The sequence below is a fragment of the Kogia breviceps genome, chromosome 10, assembly GCF_026419965.1.
Source record: "Kogia breviceps isolate mKogBre1 chromosome 10, mKogBre1 haplotype 1, whole genome shotgun sequence".
Lineage (NCBI taxonomy): Eukaryota > Metazoa > Chordata > Mammalia > Artiodactyla > Physeteridae > Kogia > Kogia breviceps.
In genome coordinates this window covers 37,235,691-37,260,249 of record NC_081319.1, presented here as the reverse complement: position 1 = coordinate 37,260,249, position 24,559 = coordinate 37,235,691, and the positions used below count along the sequence as shown (strand labels likewise).

The following is a 24,559-nucleotide window of genomic DNA, read 5'->3' as shown; positions in this document are numbered from 1 at the left end:
GGTGGACCGCCGCCCGCCAGAGCGCCATGCTCACCTTTCGCCGCAGCTTGCCGGCCCCCGCACCAGCCCCGGCCCCCGAAGCCGGCTTTCCCCTCTTTCGAGCCGCCGCTGTCGCCGACATGCTGCCCACCGTGTGTGTTGCGGCGGCTCCTGGAGAACTCAGGTGGCAGCTGAACTCGGGCAGTCCCACAAGACTCCAAGCCAAGATAGGCTCCCACCGCCCGGTGGGCCCCGCCTCCCACAGCTCCATTGGGTCCTTGGGTAGGTTCTGTCACGCCCCCAAGCGCCCATAGGATAAATGCCTGTGGCCTCGCCTCCTAGAACTCCTATAGGCTCCCGCGCCCGGCTCCAGTAGGAAGCAAGCCTCTCCCTGGCGCTTCCGGCCAATGGCTGCGGCGCGTGCGCCCTGCCGCTGACTGGCGTATGAAGAGGGGTCGGACCCCGACACCGTCTCTGTGTTTGCTCTCCTTGGACGCTGGGGGGCGTCAGAGACGCGGGATTCCTTTTCCTGGGACGTGACTCCTCCCCGTCAGGGGCGGGGGCCAGGGTGAGAGAGTCTGACTCTAAATAACCGGGGGGAGAGGGATCCGGCAGCCCCCGGGAGAGGAAGGCAATGCCCGCACCTGGGGCCAAGGTCACTGGACAACCGGTGGACACGTATTGCATGCCTCAGGCCAGATGAGCAGCTCTAAGGGCGCGTCAGTCCCCTGGGCCTTGGCTGTGTCCGGATCAAGTGTCCACCCATCCATGGGACAGGCTGCCTGCCCGCCTCGGCCTGCCCAGCCTCTGACTCACCAGACTGGTGGCCAAATAGCTGGAATCCTACCCACACCCACTTCTTCCCCGCTACCCTAAGACTTACGGGAGGTTGTTAGAACTAGGACTGCCTGGGAGTTACTGACCTGGTGGCCACCACCTCTGCCAGGTCCCTGCTTCTCTTAAGTGAGTGCCCAATGGCCTTGCCCACAGGCCTCCACAGGGCAGGGCAGGGCGGGTGTGACTGACCCTTGCCCTCTGGCAGTTCAATGCCACTGGTCTGGGACGGAGGCTGGCACCCCAGAACTCTTGAACCTGTTGGGAAGGGTTTCTGTGCTATTGGGTCCCAAGCTTTGGAGGAACAGATCTGGCCTTAGGAGTGCTGCCCCCCGGGAGCCACTGCCCACTTTCCTCCATAGCTGGGGTGACTCAGCCCAGCAACCATGCCAGGTCTAAGTTAGCTGAGATGGGGGAGGAGCAGAGAGTATTCTGGGGAGAGGAGCCCAGAAATGGGAGGAGGGAGATTCTCCTTTCACATTCCCTTCATCCTCAGAACACACAAAAGAGCCATAGAAGGTGGAGAGCCCCTCTTCCTTCACCAGACTGGGCAGACTGGACAGGGGCCTGGCCTGGCCCTGGTGACTGGAGAAAGGGGTGTATCTGGGGTGCAGAGAGCCGGTTTTGGTCAGGGACCGGGAATGGGGAAATGGAGGCAGAGGGAGGTCACCAAAGGGCAATCTCAGGGTGGGGCAAGTTGGTGCTGTGCCAGCCAGGTGGGACGCAAAGGCCATGGATGCCTGAGGGCCCCCTCTGTGCCCCAGGACAGCCATGGCTCCAAAGCACAAGCCCCAGGTGCAGCGTGAGGGTCCTGAGAAGAATGGGCATCAGGGGGCAGAAGAGGAGGACAGTTTCCGCTCCACTGCTGAGGCCCTCAGGGCCACACCCACAGAGAAGCACATAGCCCAAGTGGACCCCCTGTGCCCCCTCAGCTGCAACCCTGGGACCCAGGTAAGCTGTAGTCCCCGGCCAGTCCCAGTGCCTGCTCCCTCTTGGGTACAAATACACTCAGACCTCCTCCCCTCCCACTTGGCTCTGGCCAAATAGCTCAAGGCTCCCAAGTAAACTGTGTTCTTCCAAGACCCCAAAGGTCAGGCAGGGCTATATCCCATCAGATCCAGGTGGGTCATGTCTGCTCTTTTCCTGACCCCAGGACAGGCCCCTGAGCTTCTCAGTCTTCCCCCCACAACACTTAAGGCAGGTTCCCAGACAGGGCTTCCTCTGACACCCCAGTGCAGTGTGATTCCTGTCAGCGTGCAGCCAGGTACCCAATCCCACCCAGGGGCAGCTGGAGCCAGCCTGCCCTTTGCATACCCCCTCTGGCCACAGGTGCGTGAAGACTACGACTGTATCCTGAAGCAGACCAACACTGGGAGCAACAACAAGATCTACATCATCCAGCTGCTGGAAGAAGGTGACTGCTTTATCTGCTGGAACCCTGGGGGCGCGTGGTGAGTACAACCCACCCACCCTGCGCCCGCATCCTCCCCACCTCTCCCTGCTCAACGCATGCCCCCTACTCCCTGGGGTCCCCACAGCTTACTCATGCCAAAAGGCCACAGCCTCTGACTGTGCTCTGCCCCACCTCTGACATCCAAGTGCACTCAGCACAGGGCCTGCACAGTAGAGGCCAGCAAACATTTACGGCGGGCACTGTGGTAAGCACACCTCTGAAAGCTGTTGCTTGCCGGGAGAGGTGGGCCAGTCAAAACTCAGCCACTTCATGTCACTGGAGGATGCACAGAAGGACTTTGAAAAGAAATTTCGGGACAAGACCAAGAACAGCTGGGCAGAGCAGGACCACTTTGTGGCCCACCCCAGCAAGTATATACTTATTGAAGTACAGAGAGAGGCCCAGGAAGCCATGGTGAAGGTGAAGTGGCCAGGGAGGTAGGGTAGGCCTGGGCCGAGGGAAGGGACAGCCACTTCCCAGCTGTAGACCCTTAAGCACAGGCCTTCCTCTCTGGCCTCGATCTGGCCAGGCCCTGCTCCAGGTGCAGGTGCCCTGCCCAGCTGCTCCTGCCCACATGGGCCCTCTACCCCTAGGTAGACAGAGGCCCAATGAGGATCGTGGTTCAGCAAGTGCAGCCCTGCTCCCTGGACACAGCCACACAGAAGCTCATCACCAATATCTTCAGCAAGGACATGTTCAAGAATGCCATGGCTATCATGAACCTAGGTGAGCAGGGAGGAGCCTGGAAGGGTAGCAGGGGTCTGGGGGTGGCAGGGCTGTGGGCCTGACTCCCCACTCTCCCCATCCCCCCAGATGTGAAGAAGATGCCATTGGGGAAGTTGAGCAAGCAGCAGATTTCCCGGGGTTTGGAGGCCCTGGGGGCAGTGAAGGCGGCCCTGAAAGCCCCTGGAGATCGTGGCCTCAGCCTGGAGGAGCTGTCCTCCCACTTCTACACCATCATTCCCCAGAACTTCGGCCATAGCCAGCCCCCACCCATCAACTCCCCGGAGCTTCTGCAGGCCAAGAAGGACATGCTGCTGGTGAGACTTGGCAGGTTGCAGGCAGTGGGGTTACCAAACAGATAGATGGGGCAAGGGAGATGGGGGCAGATAGATGGACTGCGATGGGCAGGTCAAAGGACAGGGGAGGGGAAGGCCAGACAGATAGGTGGGGTGGGGCTGCATAAGGTGGGGTGGCCATGGTCCTATTTATGTGGGAGGGGGAGGGGAGGCCCAGGGTCAAGGGGACACACAAGCTGCCAGTGCCCATCCCCTTAAGTGCTGGCAGACATTGAGCTGGCCCAGACCCTGCAGGCAGCCCCCGAGGAGACAAAGAAAGTGGAGGAGGTGCCACCCCCACTGGACCGAGATTACCAGCTCCTCAAGTGCCAGCTTCAGCTGCTGGACCCAAAGGCGCCTGAGTACAAGGTGGGCCGGTCCCCACAGAGGAGCCAAGCTGGCAGTGGGCACTGGCCCTTTGCCTGTCTGCCCTCCAGGTGCCCAGAAAAATCCCTCTCCTAGGGCCTTCTCTCGCTGTGTCTCCAGGGCCTGAGGAGAGCTCTGGAACTGCAGGGAACAAGTGGAGGTTAGTCCATACATTTTTTGCTCTTGGCACCCAGCTTCTTCTCTCCCTGCAGGTGATACATACCTACTCGGAAAAGACTGGCAGCAAGTACAGTTGCCCTGCTCTTCAACATAGTTGGACAGTGAACTGAGAAGGGAAGGTGAGGAAGATTCCCTCCCCACCATCACTACCTTGTCCCTTAGGGAGATGACCTTGGCTTATCTTCCTTTTAGCGAGTTGGCTGAGAAACTGACCAGTTTCCACCAGGCCTAGGTCTTGTGCATGTGTGCATGAGTATGTGACTGACTAGGGGTCCCCTAGTCAGTACCCTTGGCCTTGGTCATACCCTCTGATGGCAGACAGAAACACCTGAGCTTGGGTGGCATGACTCTGCTGGTTCCCATCTCCCCCCCTAGGGAGATCAGTTCCAGGCCTACGACAAGCTGGGTAATCGGAAGCTACTGCGGCACGGCACCAACATGGCTGTGGTGGCTGCCATCCTCACCAGTGAGCTCCGCATCATGCCACATTCTGGTGGCTGTGTTGGCAAAGGCATCTACTTTGCCTTGGAGAACAGCACGTCAGCTGGCTATGGTGAGGTGTCCCTCGGGGCCAAGCCCTGAGTGGGTATGGGGACACTAAGGAGCATGGGGCTCATTACTTGTCCCACCTGCGGTGGATCCAGGAGAGGACCCCTCAGATAGTTACTGACTAGAGAGCTCCGTGGGGCATCCTGGGGGTTGGGGGACTCAAAGGAGGCATCTTCTGGTCAGCGACAGCTTCCTGGAGAAGGTGATGCAGATGGGATGAGTGTGCCAACCTGACCTGGGAAGGGGTGAAAGAGGAGCCTTCATGGTAAAGCAGCCAGGGAGTGGCACGAAGCCTGGGAGGCTGCGGCAGGTCAGCACCTCCAGGCACGGCTTGATGACAAAGCTTAGAGCAAATGTCTAGTGTGGGGGTGGGGCTTGGGGGCCCAGGAGGATCCAGGGAGCCTTATTCAGAGAGCGATGGGGAGTATAGTTGAATGTGGCTGCAGCCGTTGGGAGGGTGGCAAAGGCCAGAGGCTGCAGGGAGGCTGTGTTCCCATCCAGGCCAAATGTGATGGGCCCCCAGCCCAGGGCAATGGAGGTGGAGGAGGAGAGAATCCATGAGAGGAGTATGTGGGAGGTGGGATGGGCAGCATTGTGGGAAAGGGTCGAGGGTGTCTCCAGTGACCCCCCAAGTTTCTGTCCAGAGGTGTCCTCACTGAGGTGACCTGCCCCTACTGGCTTCTCAGCCCAGGTTGACCTCATTATTGGAGACCACTACCTGCCCCCACTCAAGAGAGCAAGGTCGGAGGATTCATCCAAGTGCAGATGGAGCTGAAGTTTGCTCAAGGCCAAGGCGTCCACTAGGAGGGCAGAGGAGCCTAAGAAGGAGTGGAGGGTGGCCTCAGGAGAGCATTGCAAGGGGGTCTCAGGGTAGAGGGTGAAGGATGCCGTGGCAAAATCAGCAGAGCTGGCCTGAAAAGCCCCCACCCCAGATATGGTCACTGGAAGGCCATTACTGACCTTGGTGAGGGTGGCAGATGCCTGGCCTCTGGGAGCTGAGGAGTGGAGGAGAGAAGGGGGAGGCAGCACAGCCAGGACAAGGGGCCTAGAGAAATGGTTGGAGGAAGGATGGAAGAAGGATGGGTACTTTTCTGGGCCGGGGCAGCAAAGCCAAAGGAGATAACAATGCAGCAGAGAGGAGCCCAGGGAGTCAGGCAGAGAGCCGGTCTGCCTACCCTGAGCCTCCCTGTGTCCTCCAGTTACTGGCATGTCCTGCGGAGCTCATGACATTGGCTACATGTTCCTGGGTGAGGTGGCACTGGGCAGAGAGTACCGCGTCACCATCTCTGAACCCAGCTTGAAGCAGCCACCCCCTGGCTTCGACAGTGTCATTGCCCGTGGCCACACAGAGCCTGGTGAGTCCCATGAAACTGGACAGGTCTAAGGATAGAGGTGAGGCTGAGATGGAACATGATGCTTTCAGGGAGGAGGTGAGCAAGGAAGGGGCTTGTGAGGAAGGACTAAAAGAAGCAGGATTCTTCACTGCAGTCATTCACTTTATCATTCAACAAACATTCACTGATTCAACAAATCTTTCCTGGGCATCCAGGAGAGCTTCAAAGAAGAGGTGTCATTGACTGAGCATTGAAAGATGAGCAGGCATTTCCCAGGCAGAGAAATGGGGGAGGAGATTCCAGGTAGAAGGCCCAGCCTATGCAGCGGTTTGGAGTTTGGCAAGGTGGGAATGAGTGGGCACTCCCTGTGGTAGAAGTGGAGTGCACAGGGGGTAGGACTTACCGGTAAAGCCAAGGACCAGTGACCCTTGGGTCATCCATGGCCCTTGCTGTGCCCTGCAGTTCCAACCCAGGACACCAAGCTGGAGCTGGATGGCCAGCGAGCGGTGGTGCCCCAGGGCCAGCCCATGCCCTGCCCAGAGTTCAGCAGCTCCAGCTTCTTCCAGAGCGAGTATCTCATCTACCAGGAGAGTCAGTGCCGCCTATGCTACCTGCTGGAGGTTTGCCTCTGAGCTGCCTGCCCGACCCGCCTCCCGTCCACCGCCAGGAGCTAGACCGTCATCCTCAATCTTCCTCCCATCCCTGGGGCCCCCATATCACGCCTTCTTGCTCTCAAATCTCCCTCCTGTGTCCAGACAGTGGTCCCCTCTCCCTCTAATCCTTGTTGGTCCTGGCATGGCTGTGGCCTCAGTCTCGCCTCCTAAGGTGATGGGTGTGATGGACTGGCGTTATTATTGGGACACGGATACAGCAGCCTTTTCAAGCCTGTGTAGTTAGAGGGGCACAGGCTGAGAGTGGGCGGGTCCCACATCCACCCAGGCCGTCCACCCTGGCCCAGACTGTCCATCCGAGAGGGGCGTGATCACCGAGGTGGGCCAAACTTCAGACATGCACAGGCAAGTGTATTAAACATTGTATTGGCTCACCCCCTGACCTCTGCTTGTCTCTGCCAAAGCTGCACCAGGCCTGGGCCTCCTTGCTTTCCACAGTGACCCACCACACCACATAGCAGTTCCAGCCCCACTCCAGGGAGTGACCACTCACACGGGAGGACGTGGGTTGTACACACACTCCCACCCACCCTGGTCAGTCTACATTGGTCACTGCAACGACCGGCCTCCTCTGATCATTGAGCCTCCAAAAGGGACCCTCCCCATCAACTCAGAACTGTTGGTCATGTGGGGACCCACCTGGTGATTCTGTCCTTTAGCCCAGACATGACCAGGCAAATCAAGCGTTCCTTGTGTCTTGGCACCAAACATCCATGTATGTCTTCTATGTGAATATCATAAATGAATTGAGACTATCTGCAAGGGGTGCAGCTCTGCTGTCATGAAAGGAATGCTAGTTATCACCCCAGGTTACCCTGTCCACAAACAAGGGGTACAGATGCTAGACAGCAGGTCAGGGTCCAGTGCAGTGTCACACACCACATTTAGTTGTCAAGTCTCTTTGGTCTCCTTTCATCTGAAACCATTCTTCAGCCTTTTTTTTTTTCTTCATAACTTTGACACTCTTGACACTACTGAAAAATACAGGCCAGTTGTTTTATAGACTGTCTCTCAGTTCGGGTTTGTCTGATGTTTTGCAGTGATTAGATTCAGGCATTGCAGTTTGGGCAGGAACATTACATGAATGCTGTGTCCTTGGTGCACTATATCAGGAGGGACATGTCCCATTCTTGGTGATGTATATTTGGTTGCTCAAGGTCGTGTCCACCAGGTTTCTCCACTGGGAAGTTACCATTTCCCCCATTTTAAATTAACCAGTAATCTGTGGGGAAATATTTTGAGGTATAAATGTCCCATTCCTCATCAACTTTCACCCACTAGCTTTAAAATCCAATGATGATTTTTACATGAAATCGATTACTTGAATCAATTTTTGCTAAGATGGTTGTAAATGATAGTTATCTAATTTAATTCCATCATTTGTTCTGTAATTATTAATAATAGCCCCCTTTGTTTATTATCAGTATGGATTTGTGGGTTCCTATTTTATGCAATGGGTTATAATCCATTACTGTTATTATTTTGATCCTCAAATTGTCCCAGCTTTGGCCAGCAGAAGGTCCTTCAAGCTGACTCCTGTGTCTGCATCATTTTATAAACACTTCCTTATGTTCCGGTATCACACGGTATTCCAGGCTCATCTTGCATAAACCTAGAATCAGCCATTTCTCCAAGGAGCCCTGGTTCCCTAGGGCAGGAAATGGTATTTAGAATCCAAGATCTGGGCAGTAGGTATGCTCTTTGGTACTGGGTGTCATTGCTTTTCAGTCCCAGTAGCAAAGAGGGCTAGGAAATATGTATATGTAAATAAACACATCTATCTGTGTCTGTTTCTCCAATTCCAATCCAACACCATGTGGTCTTTCCATTCTTCCCCATATCCATAATTCTACTCCTTCCCCAACTGTCAGAACTTTGGTTCTCATCAGCATCAATATATTTACTTATTTGCTCAATCCCACACAAAAAAAGCAGTTTCAGAATTGCTACACCCAATACCACTGTGAAAAACAAACTTTCTAAGTAGAGCTCAAGATTTACTGAATCATTCAAGATTATCTTTTTGTCTTTAGACTGAGGGTCAATGGTCAAAGCAACAATTTGAACATAGGTTCAAATGTTACTTGGATTCATTATTTATTTCCCTTCAATGTGGTTATATTATTCATTTGAAATGCAGGTAGGTTCATTTGCTTCTATTTATATTCACTTTTAGGGTTTTTCTCATCTTTGTTGATTTTTTTCAACACGTAGAGCATTAACATGGTTCTCAAAAGTCCAGTCTATCCAAATCTATGCTCAGAAGAGTGTCCTCCTAGCCCTCTCACTCCATGCCCACCCACCTGCTGTAGTTTCTGGTTTATCCTTCCTGCATTTCTGTGGGAAAAAAAAAAAACAAAAACAGACAAACTACAAAGTGTTTTGTGTGGTTTTTTTTTTTTTTTTTTTTTTTGGCCATGCGGCATGCAGGATCTTCCCCAGCCAGGGATCGAACCGCACCCCCTGCAGTGGAAGCATGTAGTCTTAACCACTGGACCGCCAGGGAAGTCCCAGAGTGTTGTTTTTGTTTTTAATAAATTTATTTATTTTTGGCTGCATTGGGTTTTCATTGTTGCACACGGGCTTTCTCTAGTTGCGGCAAGGGGGGGGGGCTACTTTTCGTTGTGGTGCACAGGCTTCTCATTGTGGCTTCTCTTGTTGTGGAGCACGGGCTCTAGGTGTGTGGGCTTCGGTAGTTGTGGCAAACAGGCTCAGTAGTTGTGGTATGCGGACTCAGTAGTTGTGTCACACGAGCTTAGTTGCTCGGCAGCATGTGGGATCTTCCTGGACCAGGGCTCGAACCCATATCCCCTGCATTGGCAGGCGGATTCTCAACCACTGCACCACCAGAGAAGCCCTTGTTCTGTTTTTAAGTTATTTATTTAATTTATTTATTTTTGGCTGCATTGGGTCTTCGTTGCTGCGCGCAGGCTTTCTTTAGTTGCAGTGAGTGGGGGCTACTCTTCATTGCAGCATGAGTGCCCCTCACTGTGGTGGCTTCTCTTGTTGCAGAGCATGGGCTCTAGGCGCGCGGGCTTCAGTAGTTAGTTGTGGCTCATGGGCTCTAGAGCGCAGGCTCAGTAGTTGTGGGCACATGTGCTTAGTTGCTTCATGGCATGTGGGATCTTCCCAGACCAGGGCTTGAACCCGTGTCCCCTGCATTGGCAGGCAGATTCCTAACCACTGCGCCACCAGGGAAGTCCCTCCCAAAGTGTTTTAATTGCTAATTTAGTTGAATGATTTTGCAGGGAGCATGCACTCTCCAACCCACCATAGTCCCTATCCCTCCCTATTGCCTTCCCCAGTCCCCTGTTCTCATTTGTTTTCCCACCTGGCCCTGCTGAGCCCTCCCCAGACCCTGGTGGCTTGGGGGCTGCCCCAGGCCTGCAGGCCTAACTGGGCAGTAAGAAAGCCAATGCTCTCTCCTTCTTCTGAACCAAGACCTCAAGAATCCAGCTTCACTTCCTGGAGGTAAATGCCCACATTCAAGTTGTGCTCAAGTACAGGAAGTGGTGCCTGTGTGGACAGAGCTTAGGAAGCAGGGGACCTGGTTTCCAGGTATAACTTGGCTGTGTAATCCAGAACACATTCCTTCCCTCTCTGAGCACCAGTTTTCTCATCTGAATAATAGAGAATTGGACCGGGTCCCTTCGAATTCCAGCAACAGGTGACTCAAATCCAGAGGTTCATGCCCTGTTGTCTGCCAACCAGATCTGTGTTGATGTGGACTGCGTGCCTATGAGGGGTTCTAGGGGCACAGGCACAAGCAAGACACAGACAAGGTCCCTGCTCTCAAGGGGCTTGCATTCTAATGAAACAGGCTCTAAACAAATATGTGCATAGATATGAAATACAATATCAGGTAGGAAAAGTACCAGGAAGAAAAATAAAGCAGGGTTGAGGAGTAGTGATGGGAAAGTGGAACAATTTTAGGAAAGATGGTCACTGAAGGCAGAGACCTGAATTAGGTGAGGAAGCAAGCCATGGCCATGGAGAGATCTGGGGCAGGGGTGTTCTGACAGAGGAAACAGCACATGCAAAGATCCTGAGGTGGAAACCATTTTGACATGTGGGAGAACAAGCATGAAGACTGTATGGCTGGAAGTATGGGAGGCAAGGAGGAGGCGGGTGAGGTCAGAGAGGTGGGAAGGCCATCTCAGCAAAGAGGAGGTGAGATTCTATTTTGATGATGGGAAGTTCTTGGAAGGATGAGTGCAGGATCATGACCTGATCTCATTTGTTTTTAGAGGGATCCACTTCAGCCAGCTGTGTTAGAGAGTGGATCTGTGGTGTCAGTCAAGATCCAATCAACAAAAGAGAAATCACTCTATGTATTCCAGACAAGAGGAATTTGATACAGGAAAGGAACTGAACTACCAAAGGGGCTGGTAAGTCAACCCTGGGATTAGCAACAGCAGAAAGTTGCTACCACTCTTAGGCTGGAAGAATGATGGTATTCCAATGCCCAGAGGCCAGGGTCACCCAGCAGGCACCAGCCTGAAGGGAGCCAGGGCTATGGAGAGAGAGGATGTCCTCCACAGAGGCAGATCCAGAGGTAGAGCCAGGCTGAGCACGAAAGGGAAAATACCCTGTGGCCTCCCCCCTCCTGCCACCCTCCAGCCTTTTGCTGGTTACTTCCATTGGCTGAATTTACCCAAAAACCAAATGACAAAGGAGCCTGGGAAATCAGTTTCTTAGAAGGCAGAGCAATGCTGTGGAAGATGGGAATAGATCTAAGGGCAAACAGAAAAATGACCAGCAAAAGGTGCAGAAGCGGAGGCCAGGACGAGTCTGAAATGGTCCAGGTGAGGGGTGGTAGTGGCTGGGAGCATGGCAGTGGTGGTGAGAACTAGCTGGATTCAGACACATTGATGGATTGGATGTGGTGCGTGGAGGAAAGGGAGGTGTCAATGGAAACTTCTGAGATGGGATTTACTAAGGGGGGAAGACTCTGTGGAGCGGAGTGGGATGGGGGGTCATGAGTCAAGTCCTGTTTTGGGGCATAGGACTTTTGAGATGCCCAGTAGTCCCTGTACTGGGGGTGATGTTGAAGAGACAGCCGGAAACCCAAGACTGGGGTTCAGGGGAGAGGAAGGAGCTTCAGACACAAAGGCAAGCCATCAGGGTAAACATGGGGTTTTGCCATGGGACTGGGTGACACCACCTGGGGGGCATATGCCCCATTGGAGTCACATAGCTTTCCCTGAGCCAATACCTTGGTGGTGAGGGATGCAACACACTGACTGGCCAGGACTGGGTTTCATGCCTAGTCAGGAATGTGATATGAAAGGTGAGGGTCTTGCTCACCGAAACCACATGTCCTGAGTTGGGGAGAGGTGGCTTCCTAAAGAAAACTCAGAGTGTGCTTAGCAGAAGGGGACTTGTTTGCTAACAGCAAAAACAAAACAAAACAAACAGCAATTGCTCCCTAAGGGTTCCTCTCATTAATTCCACAGCGTCTTGAAGCACCTATTCTGTGCCAAGCCAATACCAGCTGAGCAGCCTACTATGTGCCAAGTCCTGTGCTTTTCCCCTCACTTTACCTAGAGAACTAGCCCTCCTGAGGACCAGAGGGTACCTAGGGATCTCCCAGCTCCAGCTCTTGTCTCACTGGTACCTCAGTTTCCCCTCAGTACAAAGGCTGAATGATCCGATTAACCCCACTGATGGGGATGGTGGAAGACAGCAGATGTGGGGGGCGGCACTTCCCACCCGTGGAAAAGGCAGAATAGGATGTGGCTGACTCCAAAGTCCACACTCTAATGTCCTGAGTCTCACTCCAGCCTGTGCCTGCTCTGGGCCCCCCTCCCGAAGCACCCACAGCACAGCCTTCAGCCTCCAGCTGGCAGCTGCTAGGACCCAGGGGGCCGGTGCCAGGCCCTGCCCCTCCCTTGCCAGCTCTGTGTGTCTCCAAAGGGCAGCATCAAAGTGACAGCCGGTACCATCTCCAGCAGGGGCTGAGTTGCTGGGGTGGAGGAGAGAGCCACCGTCCCAGCCTTGCACACTTCCATGGGGCCGGCCAAGCCCCCAAGAGAATGGCAGCCTGGGTGTCTGAGCCAGCGCCTGGGCAGCCTGTGAGGTGAGAGGCTAGAGGAGCAACGGACGGGTGATGGGAATGGGGCCGGGGGTGGCGAGAGGCGGGCGGAGGAAGCTCCATTTCACTCTCTGCATCCCAGCACAGGGTGAAGCCTGAGCGCTCGAATGGCCAACACCACAGGGCTGAACGCACCAGAAGTCGCAGCCTCTATGGGGTTGATCCTGGCAGCTGTCGTGGAGGCGGCAGCACTGCTGGGCAATGGCGCACTGCTGGTTGTGGTGCTGCGCACGCCGGGACTACGCGATGCGCTCTACCTCGTGCACCTGTGCGTAGTGGACCTGCTGGCTGCCGGCTCCATCATGCCGCTGGGCCTGCTGGCCGCTCCCCCGCCGGGGCTGGGCCGGGTGCGCCTGGGCCCCGCGCCCTGCCGCGCGGCGCGCTTCCTCTCGGCGGCGCTGCTGCCCGCCTGTACGCTCGGCGTGGCGGCGCTCGGCCTGGCGCGTTACCGCCTCATAGTGCACCCGCTGCGGCCCGGCGCGCGGCCTCCGCCCACCCTCGTGCTCACCGCCGTGTGGGCGGCGGCGGGGCTACTGGGCGCGCTCTCCTTGCTCGGGCCGCCGCCCGCACCGCCCCCTGCCCCGGCTCGCTGCTCTGTCCTGGCTGGGGGCCTCGAGCCCTTCCGGCCGCTCTGGGCGCTGCTGGCCTTCGCGCTGCCCGCCCTCCTGCTTCTCGGAGCGTACGGCGGCATCTTCCTCGTGGCGCGCCGCGCTGCCCTGCGGCCCCCGCGGCCCACGCGCGGGTCCCGGCCTCGCTCCGACTCTCTGGACAGCCGCCTCTCCATTTTGCCGCCCCTTCGGCCTCGCCCGCCCTGGGGCAAAGCAGCCCTGGCCCCGGCGCTGGCCGTGGGCCAGTTCGCAGCCTGCTGGCTGCCTTATGGCTGTGCGTGCCTAGCGCCCGCTGCCCAGGCCGCCGCGGCGGAGGCGGCCGTCACCTGGGTAGCCTACTCGGCCTTCGCGGCTCACCCCTTCCTGTACGGCATGCTGCAGCGCCCTGTACGCCGGACGCTGGGCCGTCTCGCCCGACGAGCGCTACCCCGGCCCCCGCGGGCCTGCACTTCGCGGGCCTGGCACCCGCGGGCCCTCCTGCAGCACCTCCATAGACCTCCAGAGGGCCCTGTCCTAGGCCCTTCTGAGGCACCAGAACAAGCCCGGGATTTGGCAGGAAGGGAGAGCCTGAGCGTGCCAGAGGCCACGTGAGAGATGTCTCCCAAGGTGAGCCGGGACTGGAGAAAGCAGGGTGGTATCACAAAGGGCCCATGCAGCCTCCAGCACAGGTTATGGCAGGTAGCCTGCCTGCACTTCTGGCTCTGGAATGGGAGAAAGGGGGCCTGCAGCCTAGTGAGGCCCAGAGGCTTCTGGGAGCTAGGAATTCTGAGTTCTGGGCCCAACTCTGCATGGCCTTGTACACAGACCTACCCTCCCCTAGGCATCAGTCTTCCCATCTGTACCCTGGACCATCTCTAAGGGCTCCTCCAGCTTGGGTGATCTGGACACTCATGGATGATCCCCAGGCCAAGGAAGAAGCAGAGGTGGGCAGGATCACAGAGAAGAGGGCCCTAATGGCTCACAGCCAAAGGGAATGGGCCAAGTAGGGCAGGGTCTGGGTTACAGCCACAGCAGGAGGAACCAGTGAAGGGACATTCAGAAAGACCTCCCGCACATCTGCACCAAGGAGAGGCTGGACAAAACTACTGGAACTCCTCCATCAGCTTCTAAAAATGCCCAGAAAACAACTGGATCGCTTTGGTGCCAGAGGCAGGAGGCTGGACAACATGACCCCCCAAAGAGCCCTAAAGCCCCAGAACTGGCATGTGGAAGGGGCCGAGGCCTAGCTGGGGCTGATGGAGTCACAGATGGGGGTCCTCTGGGGTCTCAGCTACACCCATTTTCTGGAGGTTTTGCCAATGCCCAGTGTTTCACAGCTTCCTGGTCTCTCAGAATATTTATTCAAAAACAGGAATTGAAAAAACTGTACAGAGTGTCTGCTGCTGAGAACTCGGCCCCTGCCCCCATGCCACTCCCCCAGCTGCCTGGCAGCACCCCCTCTTCGGGTTGCCCTCTGCCAATCCCAGCCAGTCCATTCCAGTCAAAAGGGTATCAGTGGAAGCAGCAGGAATCTGCAGGGAGGTGGGGAGAGAAGCATGGCCCCCAGCCACCCCCAGGCCTCCTCCCTGATCCCCACAGGGGGACAGGAGGCAGGGAAGCCCTGAGGGATGGGGAGTACATGAGTGACCCCCCCAAAGTGGGGGCACTTAGGATGCTCCCTGCATCCAAGCACAGAGCTAGAGGGGATCAAGACCCCTACCCTGGGGCTGCTGCAGCTCCCAGAACCCTGGGCCAAAAACTGCCCCCACTCCGAGAGCAGGAACTCCCACAGACCTGGGCAGGGTGGGGGGTGCATCCATGCGTCTGGGCATTAGCGGCGTTTGGGACCCCCCTCCCCGGGGTGGAGTCTCCTTGGGCAGATAGTGGAGGCAGCCCCCTGCCGGCAGTCCTGCCTGCCCCCGTGCCTGTGCCTCGGCTGGCCTCAGTAGGGGGAGAATTTCTGCCGCTCAGCTTTCTTGCTCCCATTGGCCGCTGCCATCTTGGCAGTGTAGGCCGCCAAGCCCGGCGGCGGCCCTGGGGAGGCAGGTGGTAGAGCCAAGAAGGGTACAGGCTTGAGGCCGATGAAGTTGGAGAGGGAGATGGCATAGGGCGTGCCCAGCAGGCCTGGGGGAGCGGTGGGCAGGGCCGTCAGGGGTGGCGAGAAGGGGGCAGGAAGGTCTGTGGGGGCCGAGCCGGGTGTCCCCCCAGAGGTAGACTTGGCCGTTTCTAGACTGGAAAGAGGGATAGAGGGGGAAGATGAAGGGGAAGGTCAGGGGTGAGAAAGGAGGCAATGAGGGCAAATATAAGGGGTGAGATTAGATGAAAAATAGAGAGGACTTGAGAACAATGACCTGGGGTGGGTGTGTTTGAGAAGATGGGAAAGGTTGGAAGAGCGTGGACGGGAAGAAAGGACAAGCAAATATAGCATTGGGTAAGGGGAGAAGTGGGGAGGCCGAAGACCCAGGGAAAAGAGATAGGGTTGGAGAAATAGGACATGGGGGACACATGTAGGGGGAAGATAGGGCAACACTGAACAAGTGTGGCAGGGTTAGGGAGGCAGAGGACAGGCCCAGGAGAAGGGAGGTCAGCTCTCCCCACCCGACCTGTGCCTTTCTCAGGCACAAAAGTCCCATGACCTGTGATACCCCACCCCACACTCACCAGGCAGTGATGAGGTACTGGGCCAGGGCGATGGACACTGGTGAACCAGTGATGGTCACGTGCCGCTCACCAGCGCCCTCTGCTTGGTTCCCGATCTTGATATGTGCCCCTGACATCTGCCGGATCTCACTGATCTTGCTGCCCTGGCGCCCAATCACGCAGCCAATCAGCTGGAGAGAAGGTAGAATTCAACTCTAGGTGAGGCCCAGACCCCCCGGGCCGCCCTACCCACCCTCAAACCACCCCATCCCGTGCTCACGTCATTGGGAACCAAGAACTCCTGTGAGCTGGTCTGTGTGCCAGGATCCAGTCCTGGCGGGGAGAAGAGGGATTGGGTGTGAGTCTGGACCTTTGCTGCCTCCCCATGTCCTTTCCAGAGGGGCTGCCTGGCCCCTTGGGATCTGCCCCTGCTTCCTTCTGCAGGGACTGCTCACCTGGCACCATGCTGGGTGAAGCGAAGGGGACTGCGTGGCCCGAGAGCTGCTGGAGCTTGGTGACCTGTGCCAAGAAGAGGGGTCAGGAGTCAGAGGAGGCTCAGTTTGGGAGGGGTGCCTTGGGCTGCGGTCACTCACCTCAGCTGAGGTCATAGCCCCATACTGACCCTGGACGGAGAAGCCCTGTGGGGACAAAGTGGGTAAAAGGGGATTACTGTGATAGATCAGGGCCGTTTGGCCAGTCACCCCTCCCCACCTCTCCCTGGACCCCCCCATTCCTTCTTCCATCCCCTTCCCCTTCTCCAGTAACACATCCCACCCCTCCTGCTGTTTCCCCTCACCTGGTTGGTGGAGAGAAGGACAGTACCTAAGGAGAGGCTTGGATGATATGGGATAGTGGCTCCTTTGGGTGGGGACTGGAAGGCACAAATGGAGAGGCTCTATCAGTACCTTTTCAGACCCCCCGTGACCCCCATGACCTCCCCAAGGGCCCTGTGTTCTCAAGGCCCTCCCTATAACCCCAGGTAAATGCAGCCCGACATCCTGGAGCTTTTCACATCCATCCCTGCAGCCCCGCTCTATCCCCACCTGGTGTCACATGCCTAGGATTTGGGGGCCTGACAAGGCAGGCCCAGGGCCCATCCCTTGCCCTCTCTCCCTGTCCCAGGGCAGCACCTCCAGGATGACAGCACAGATCTGGCGCACACACAAGATGATGGCATCAGGCACCCCAGAGACGGTGACAGCACGCTCTGTGGAGTTGGGGAGCAGGTCCCCTGCCACCTGCACCTGGGCACCTGTAGTCTGCAAGCAGAGAACGGGGGCCACTTCCAGCTACTCCCATAACCCAGAACATGCCCAGGCTCGGAGCTCCCCACAGGACAGGAAGCTGTAAGCCCAGGTCTCCCCTCGAAACTGAAGGGTAAGACTCTCTTGGGGTGGTATCCCCTTCCCCTCACCTCTCGGATCTCCTTGATCTTGGTGCCAGCCTTCCCAATCAGTGAGCCACACTGGCTTGCAGGGATGACAAGGCGCAGGGTCACTGGAGGTCTGGAGACACTCCCCCCGTTTGCAGGAGCAGCGCAGAGGTCCTGGGCAGGAAAACGGGGTTGGCTGTGCATGCCCCTGCTGCTCCCCCTCCCCTGGAGCACCGTCCTGCTGGGGGATGAAGGAGGGAAGCCTGCCGGCATCAAACTCTAATGAGAGAACCCTGCCCTCAGCTTGGCCTTCCATCCCACCCGTAGCCACTCTGTGGAGTCAGAATCCTGTTCCTCCCGGGGAACCACCCGTGGCCTCCAGCCCCTCAGACAGCCACAGACCTCGTCCAGCTTGAAGGCAATCATGGAGACTGCATGGAAGACTGCTGCTGTAGATCCGGTGATGGTGGTGATGCGCTCAGGGCAGGAGCCCTCAGAGATGGTGATCCGGGCGCTGCTCTGTGGATGCAGGACAAGTGCCAGGCATCGGGGCTCCTTCTCTGCTTCCTGGCCAAGAATTTGCCTGCCCCTCCACTCACCAGGCCCCAGCCAAGGCTGGAAACAGCTACCTTCTAGGGGCACTCACTGGTCATCCCAGATGGTGGATTCAGGGACAAGGTGAGGCAGGCATCTCCCCTCCCCTCCAAACCAGGTGCCCTGGGCTCCTCTCCCAAACTCCGTCCTCACCTGTTCCCGGATTCGCTTTACAGTCTCTCCTTTCTGCAGGAGACAAAATGGGAGGCAAAATAGAGAATGGCTCTTAGGCCAAGCAGCCGTTGCTTCCTTTCCTGGACAGAGGTCTCAGGTTGAAGGGGACATACAGAACAGAACAAGGTACCTACCTTCCCAATTATGCTGCCCACTTCCTGCAAACAAGACAAGAGTGGAGTCAGCAGGGTACCAATACCCCAGGCCCAGCACTTTCCCCTACTTTGGGTAGGGGCTCTGCAGGAGACAGGATACCCAAGATCAAACTCCCTCCCAGAGGACTAGGTCTTGCCTCACCTTGCACTTTGCCCCCTTCTGAGCCACAGCGAAGCACTCCCCCACATGCACTTACTTTCCCATGCATCAGCATCCGCAGCGTGAGGGTGATGCTGAGCTCTGGCTCCTCCTCCAGCCCCGCATCTGAGCCACTCATCCTGTCAGGCGGGGCTGGGGCCGAGGCCGCCTGGGAGTGCGTCCACGCTGTGGCCTGGTCGGGTCTGCGGGGGCAGTGGGAGATGGGTTAGAGAAGAGCTCAGCTTTCTTTCAGGTCCCTTGCCCTTACATGGGAACCCCAGAGCCAAGCTAGACAAACTTCCAGAGCAGAGAGCGTGGACCACAAGTTTCAAGTGTCACATTGACCAGTTTGCTGTGTGCAGCTCACTAGCTGTGTAAGCCTGGCTGACATATTTAACGCTTCTGAGCCTCAGCTTCCCCATCTGTAAGAAGGGGATACCCAGTCCAGTCCCCAGAGTTATGAGAATTAAAATGAGATAGGTGCATATGTGATAGGCACCCAGTTTCCACAAGTATCCTTCCCTTCCCCTCGTACGTCAGAAGAATTAACTATGGGAGTCCAGAGAGGGACCCTCCTACCTGACCTCTTGGAAGAGGGGACCCTTGTGGATTGGCCCTTGAAGGTTGGGTTAAAATCAAAACGTTACTTCAAACGAGAGGCACTTGCGTCCAGGGACCAGAGCCCCTGCTGGCTAGAGCCTGGAGGAGCAGCTGGGGAGCCGGAGCAGTCACGGAAGCCATGGGAGGTCTTGAAAGGTGGGCAGAAGTGAAGGTAGTGAGACTCCAGGAAGGTGGGCTGCACCTGTCCACTAGAGGTCACTAAAGCAGAGGCTCCTGTGGACAGCTGTGAGCGAGGTTCATTCAGCACTGGGGGTGGGGGTGGGGGTGGTGTCTGGGGACCAGCCGTGTGCACGGTGATTTTCTGAGCCCTATGTGCTGAGGAGGTTAGAAGTGTCCGGGCTGGCCGTGTTCCCAGCCTGGAGCACTTTCTACTGTACCAGAAACAAATCACTTGGATTCTTGAGTCTCAGTGTTCTCACCCGTAAAATGGAGGGACTGCTTCCCCCTTGGAACTGGGTGATGGGTAAGAAAGGGATTGGGGGGCTGGGGAATGTCAAGGCCGTTAACTGATGGAAGAAGGAGGAGGTGGAGATTAGATGCTGGGATTAGCCCAGCCGCCAGCCCTCCCCACCCAACCCCTTTTCTGCCCCAACTTAATCCTGAACCTTAATCCTGCTTGGAAATCCCTCTCCTCTAGCGGCTGTCTCCTGCCCGCCAAGGCTCAGCCTTGATGGGGAGCTTACTGGGGAACTAGAACCTGAGCAGGAAAACAGGGAGGGGACCAACTGGTGCCAAGTCTGAGCCAAGAGCAAGCCCTAACCCTACGAATTCCTACTGCCCGGGAGGGGTAGGGGGGATGAGTGTGCTGGGCTCGAGCACCCCAGAGACCCCTGGGCACCTTCCTCCTCAGCCCCCTGCCCTATCCTGACTCCAGGGTCAAGGGTATGGAGCTCTGTTCAATGCCCTCTTCAGAAACCCCCTTGCTAGCCTGAGCATGGGCATGGAGGAGGCGGGGTGGGGCTCCCAGCCTGGCTGTCTCTGGAAGCCACTGTATGGCCTGAGATCTTTATTTCTTCACCTGTACCATGGGGGTGACAACCCTGACTCCCCAAACACCCAGTAACTGTTGCCTCCCCAGCACCTGCTCCTGGCTCCGCTTGAGTTCTGTCCATTGGCTCTCCAGAGGTCAGAGGTCAACAGTGGATGCAGGGCCTGTGCTCTGTGAGCATCCTGGCCAGCCCCATGCTGGCTGCCCTTGCTAACATTCCCACAGCTGCCGGCAGCTCCCCCAGCAAAGCACTCGTGATGACGTGCTTAGTTTCTGTTGCCCTGGCCAGCCCAGGAGCCCCTTAGAGCAGGAGCCAAGGCTGCCACCCTCTCCTTGTGTTCCCAGAGCCAGGCTGGAGAAGTTACTCAGAACACACTGGTATCTGAACAGATGAATTCACCAAACAGAAGGGGAGCCTGGTGCTTAGAGAGGGTCTGTAACCTGCCCAAGGTCACAGAGAGGTGGGGCCTGGTGGGACTAGCAGGGCCCTGCCTGCTAGTGTGAGGGCCTGTCTGCTTCCCCTGTCTGGGTTCTGTCTGTCCTCTTCCGGGGGGGAACAGGGGCAGCTCTTCAAAGGTGGGGAGCAGGCTTTTCAGACCCCTGCCTGATTAGTAGACATGGGTTGTGTTTGGAAAGGACTGTACTTGTCCAGAGCCACATATTAAGCTCCGGAACTTTCTGGGGCTCAGGGACCTCTTTAGGGTGGTAACCAATGGGAGACCCGACATTTCCCCATACCATTTGCACATCAACTTTTGTGGGCAAAGGCTCCTGGGAAAATAGGGCAGAAGGGCTGGGATGTGGCCAGAACTAGGGCTCCTGCCCTGAAAAAGATACCTGGGTTTACAGCAGAGCCCCACTGCCCCAAATTCAATGGGTGACCTTGGCCAGGCCTGCACCTGACCTAGACCTCAGTTTATCTACCTGTGCTATGTGTGTGTGTTTGCAGGAAGGGGGTGGGGGAGGGGAGTAGCTGATCTCTCTGTGTCCTTCCTGTTTTGATAGACCCTCAAGGTCTTTTCTCTGTTTAGGGGAGAACAAGGGGTCTTGATACAGGTCTTTCTAATTATTCTCCTAGGAGCCCTAAGAACAAGCAGCCCTACTAGGCATATTGGCTCCCCTTCTACCCTTACAGGGGCTCTAGGGAGTTGCTTGCTGCTCCAGCTTGGTGGGCCCTAGGTCCCTGCTGGGCCACCCACATGGCAGCCACGCATCGTGCCACACTGACCTCCAGCTCACCTCTGGGGGTGCCCAGCCCCCTTTGGTCAGCAGGGCTCCCTGGCAGAACATACCAAGCTCAGACCAGGCCTCTGACCTCTGGCGTTCCCTTCTCCCTGGACCCCCTCCCCAGATCCAGTGCCCACTCCTTCTGTCTCTGGCTTCCTGCCACTCAGGCTGGAGGGGGCGGGGGGTGGGGGGTGACAGCTGTGTAAGCAATGGTGGCTGCCCCTTCCTGCCCCTCCCCCCCAGCTGTCTCTCTCTCATGACAGCTGCCCAATCAAAGGGCCGGGGGCTTAGCCAGCTCCCCCACACACGCAGGGATCAAGTGTCCACCGTGGCTTTGTTCTGGAGCAAGAACAATCCGGGGGAGGGGAAGGCTCCTGGGGCCAAGCAACTCAAGTGGACTGGCCCGCCCCTTGGGGGATTCCCTTGGCTCTAATAGCTAGAGTGTCTGGACCAACTAGGGCTTGTAGACCCACCTGGGCTGGGAAGAGAGAGAAGGGTCCAGTCTCCAAGTTCATCCCCCACCTTACATCCCCCAACAGTCCCAAACCTAACAGCCTCCTTCTATTCCTACTCCAAAAGCAGCCATGCTGGCCACACCCAGTGATGCTAGAGAATGGCTCAGGGCATCAGGAGGGGATGGGGGGTGAGGGAATGGACCCTGGGACCGGAGGGGATCAGCACTGAGGGATCCTGACTCCCCTGCCCATCTTTTTCTCTGGGCATGCTCACCCTTTCTGATTAGCTAGGCCTCCAGAAGAATTGCCCCAGCATCCTTGGATCCATATGCCCAGCCTCTCAGCCTTACAGCCTTCTAGGACGGCCATTCATACCTACTTTATGGGAGAGTCGGGGGAGGAGGGGCCTGGAGGGGAGCAGTGTGGGATCCATGAGCTCCAGCCTCTGGTTCCTTGACCTAGAACTGTCCTATAGACTCAATACTAGGCAGAGAAGGGAAGCTCTGACAAGCTGGCTGGTGCCAGAAATGCTACAACCTCCTTAGAGCATTATTAGGCAACCCCTCAAGAGCCCTCACAGCGAAGGGAAATCAAGGTAGGCCCAGGCCCAGACTGGAGTCCAGGAGAAAGGGTACAACTTCATGGTACAGCCCCACGCACTGGTACCCATCCCCTCGCTGTCTCACCCAAATTGAGAGAGGTCTCTAGCTTCCATTCTCCATGTTGGAGACTGGGTCACTCTGCTGCTCAACAGCCATCCTTGGCTCCCCAATGCCCAATGAATAAAGCCTGATCTCCATAGATGGGCACTCAAGGCCCTTCATGATCTGGTCTCTGCCAACTTCTCTTGTCTCATCTCTACCCCATCCCCCACACACACCAGACTGCAAAACACGCCTAGCACCACCAGGCCTCTGGGCCTTTGCCCAGGCTGATCCTAGCTTGAAATGCCCATCCTCCCCACTCTGTCCAAATCCTTCTCAGATGCTGCCTCCTCTGTGAAGCCCTCCCCAACCTTCCAAGTCAGATGTTATCACTTAGGCTTCTCTGCCCCTCCAAGATGCCTGCAACTCAAAGAAGCCCCATTTGGGCGTTTCTGAGCCTGCCTTTCGACTACACAGAGTTCCAGGAGGGCAGAAGCTCCTCCAGGAGGGCAGGAGCCAGTACCAGGCTGAGTGTGCAGGGACAAGAAAGGGCTCACAAGGGCCCAGAGGCATTAGAGACCAGCGATGGGGCTAAGAATCCCAGAGAAGCAGTGACAGTGGGGTGAGAAGACCCGGGCTCAGAGGACCAGCCCCATGGGAGAGTCAGGATCCACCTGGACAGGGTTCCCAGTTCCCATTCCTTAGCACCCCAGCCCCTGCTCCTGCTGTGTCTCTGGGTCTAGGGGGCTCCCCAAGCGTTATCACTGGGGTGGGGGATTTGCACTTTGAGACTTCTGGAGGCCCTGAGTGGGTTTCCCCATGGCGAAGGGGGGCTGAAGGAAGAATTGTGGTGTGGCATAGGTTTCACAAAATGGGGCTTAGACTGTCATAGCTGGAAGGGCCTCATCAGAGGGGAACCTGAGGCCCAGAGAGGAAGGGGCTTGTCTGTAAGGCTACATGAGAATGAGAGGCAACTGGCAGAGCTGGCAGAACCCCAGGGTCCACCTGTGCAGCTCAGAGCTCTTTCCTCAAGAGGTCAGCGCCACTAGGCAATGGGGATGGAGGCTGGAGGGGGGCAGTGATGGGAGTAGGGAGGGTGGGCAGAGCCTGTCTGGGGACACAGGGCGGGGCAAAGCCAGCCTCCCTGTGGCCTGGGCCTGCCAGGGTGTGTGGGCCGCCTGCTCCCAGCCCCCCACCCTGAGCATGCAAGAAGAACAATCCCCTTGTGTTTGGGCAGCCTGAGCCTGCATGCTGATGAAGGCTGGGGGGTGGGGGCTGGGATGGGGGCGCCTTGGAGGTTGAGGGGGTTCCAGGGCCCGGAGGGGCTAGTGGACCTTCAGATGGGAAAAGGATAGGGTCCCAGGTGCTGGCTCTGAAGCAGTGAGGGTAACCCCAGGAAAGAGTGAAGGCTGCAGTTGAGGTTTAAGGTCCAGGGGAGTCACTGGGGGTCTAAAAACTCTTCGTAGGAGGAGAGGAGCCCCTGGGGACACATGCTCTATTGGTCCCGCATGAAGGTGATCATCCTGCTCTTGGTGGGAACTAAGAGCCCACATTCTGGAAGGAGGGAATGCACCTGGCCCTGGGTGCATCCCCTTGAAGACCACTCCCCAGGGTGCTGGAGTCGGGCGGGGCACTGGGTGCCACAGGTCCCAAGATGGCGGGCCTGGGATAGGGGACTGAGGAGGCGGGCACCTCCCTCTCCTGGCCAAGCAGGCTCCAGGGCCAGGCTGAAGTGACTAGCCAGAGCCCCCGCACCTCCCAGGACTCCAGCTAAGAAGCTAGGTCAGAGCTGAGGGGCTAAAGAGCCACAGGGCACGAGGGACCACTCCGACCGAGCCCCCAACTGTCATCACGCACCCCTGGCCTGGAAGTCTGTGTCTGGCACCCCCAAGGACTGCAGAGAATGGGAAGGGGTGTGTGCTGAGCCAGGAACTGCAGGGGAATGGCAGATGGGGACAGAGATGGAGCAGAACCAGAACCCAGGGCAGGAGGTCGAGAGAAGAGCAGGTCCAAAGGACAGAAACAGCAGGTGGGATGAGGGCCTCAAATCTGGGGTCTCAGGTCCAGGGAACCCCTCCCTGATACTGGGGGCTCCTCTAGCAGACCAGCGCCCCCCACCTGTGCAGGCCTGGGCCCGTGTGGGGCAGGGAACGTGTTCCTCGCAGTCTCCCAAACCCGCGACCCCAGCCTGTGAACTCAGGCGCGGGCTCCCAGCCCCCGGCCGAACCCCCAAACTTCGCGGCCCGCGGTGCCCCGCCCGGCCCGCGCCCTACCTCGCTGGGGCTGTCCTGCGGCGGCGGCGGCGCGGCGGCTGGGCCGCTCAGTCCCACATTGTCCCCGGGAGAGGCGGCCGCTCACAACTGCGAGTGACATCAGCTGCGAACAATGAGGGGTTTGACAGGCGCGGAGCCCGGCCGGCCCGGAGCCCGGCTCCGCGCCCCCCCC

At 57.3% G+C, this 24,559-nt stretch overlaps 5 protein-coding genes across 14 annotated transcripts in view; 3 read left to right on the top strand and 2 right to left on the bottom strand.

Annotated features, from left to right (window-relative positions):
* RRP9 (ribosomal RNA processing 9, U3 small nucleolar RNA binding protein) overlaps positions 1 to 191 on the bottom strand; it is a 7,739-nt gene extending 7,548 nt beyond the window's left edge. For both annotated transcript variants that reach the window (XM_059075272.2, XM_059075274.2), the window contains exon 1: positions 35 to 191. In XM_059075272.2, the coding sequence (XP_058931255.1) occupies positions 35 to 121 (87 nt within the window). In that variant the 5' untranslated portion in view covers positions 122 to 191. The remainder of the gene's footprint in view (positions 1 to 34) is intronic.
* LOC136791962 (protein mono-ADP-ribosyltransferase PARP3-like) overlaps positions 1 to 5,699 on the top strand; it is a 20,250-nt gene extending 14,551 nt beyond the window's left edge. The window contains exons 1-5 of one of the 5 annotated variants that reach the window (XM_067044035.1): positions 2,181 to 2,264; positions 2,860 to 2,992; positions 3,080 to 3,306; positions 3,903 to 3,989; positions 5,619 to 5,699. In XM_067044035.1, the coding sequence (XP_066900136.1) occupies positions 2,875 to 2,992; positions 3,080 to 3,306; positions 3,903 to 3,980 (423 nt within the window). In that variant the 5' untranslated portion in view covers positions 2,181 to 2,264; positions 2,860 to 2,874 and the 3' untranslated portion in view covers positions 3,981 to 3,989; positions 5,619 to 5,699. Of the gene's footprint in view, positions 1 to 857; positions 943 to 1,577; positions 1,765 to 2,142; positions 2,265 to 2,859; positions 2,993 to 3,079; positions 3,307 to 3,902; positions 3,990 to 4,245; positions 4,320 to 5,618 lie in introns of those variants that run through there. The other 4 variants (XM_067044034.1, XM_067044038.1, XM_067044036.1 and 1 more) reach the window with 4 other exon arrangements.
* Positions 4,400 to 14,494, top strand: GPR62 (G protein-coupled receptor 62). 4 transcript variants are annotated; one of them, XM_067044032.1, is made up of 5 exons: positions 4,400 to 4,423; positions 10,672 to 10,812; positions 12,376 to 12,503; positions 12,601 to 13,732; positions 13,947 to 14,494. In XM_067044032.1, exon 4 carries the CDS (start codon positions 12,626 to 12,628, stop codon positions 13,715 to 13,717), a length of 1,092 nt encoding a protein of 363 aa, XP_066900133.1. In that variant the 5' UTR covers positions 4,400 to 4,423; positions 10,672 to 10,812; positions 12,376 to 12,503; positions 12,601 to 12,625; the 3' UTR covers positions 13,718 to 13,732; positions 13,947 to 14,494. The 4 variants fall into 4 exon arrangements, with proteins under 4 accessions (XP_066900133.1, XP_058931269.1, XP_066900132.1 ...); XM_059075286.2 differs by having other exon boundaries at positions 12,606 to 14,494; XM_067044031.1 differs by having other exon boundaries at positions 12,601 to 14,494.
* On the top strand, positions 5,525 to 7,334 carry LOC131763274 (protein mono-ADP-ribosyltransferase PARP3). The gene is made up of 2 exons (XM_067044039.1): positions 5,525 to 5,774; positions 6,216 to 7,334. Exons 1-2 carry the CDS (start codon positions 5,627 to 5,629, stop codon positions 6,383 to 6,385), a joined length of 318 nt encoding a protein of 105 aa, XP_066900140.1. The 5' UTR covers positions 5,525 to 5,626; the 3' UTR covers positions 6,386 to 7,334.
* On the bottom strand, positions 14,444 to 24,559 carry PCBP4 (poly(rC) binding protein 4). 2 transcript variants are annotated; one of them, XM_059075280.2, is made up of 13 exons: positions 24,388 to 24,559; positions 18,238 to 18,382; positions 18,020 to 18,043; positions 17,865 to 17,897; positions 17,520 to 17,636; positions 17,160 to 17,291; positions 16,876 to 17,004; positions 16,542 to 16,616; positions 16,339 to 16,383; positions 16,201 to 16,264; positions 16,026 to 16,078; positions 15,767 to 15,936; positions 14,444 to 15,336 (listed from the first exon to the last, which is right to left on the bottom strand). In XM_059075280.2, the coding sequence occupies exons 2-13, from the start codon at positions 18,316 to 18,318 to the stop codon at positions 15,048 to 15,050; spliced, it is 1,212 nt and encodes a 403-aa protein (XP_058931263.1). In that variant the 5' UTR covers positions 18,319 to 18,382; positions 24,388 to 24,559; the 3' UTR covers positions 14,444 to 15,047. The 2 variants fall into 2 exon arrangements, with proteins under 2 accessions (XP_058931263.1, XP_066900130.1); XM_067044029.1 differs by having other exon boundaries at positions 14,444 to 14,637.

Excerpts from the sequence above, each read along its gene's own strand:
- PCBP4 (XM_059075280.2), bottom strand. The coding sequence starts at position 18,318 with ATGAGTGGCTCAGATGCGGGGCTGGAGGAGGAGCCAGAGCTCAGCATC. Across the intron at positions 15,937-16,025 it reads AGTTCTTGGTTCCCAATGAC|CTGATTGGCTGCGTGATTGG; the intron begins GTGAGCACGGGA and ends CCTTCTCTCCAG. Across the intron at positions 15,337-15,766 it reads CAGTACCTCATCACTGCCTG|TCTAGAAACGGCCAAGTCTA; the intron begins GTGAGTGTGGGG and ends CCCTCTTTCCAG.
- LOC131763274 (XM_067044039.1), top strand. The coding sequence starts at position 5,627 with ATGTCCTGCGGAGCTCATGACATTGGCTACATGTTCCTGGGTGAGGTG. Across the intron at positions 5,775-6,215 it reads CCGTGGCCACACAGAGCCTG|TTCCAACCCAGGACACCAAG; the intron begins GTGAGTCCCATG and ends TGTGCCCTGCAG.
- GPR62 (XM_059075287.2), top strand. The coding sequence starts at position 12,626 with ATGGCCAACACCACAGGGCTGAACGCACCAGAAGTCGCAGCCTCTATG.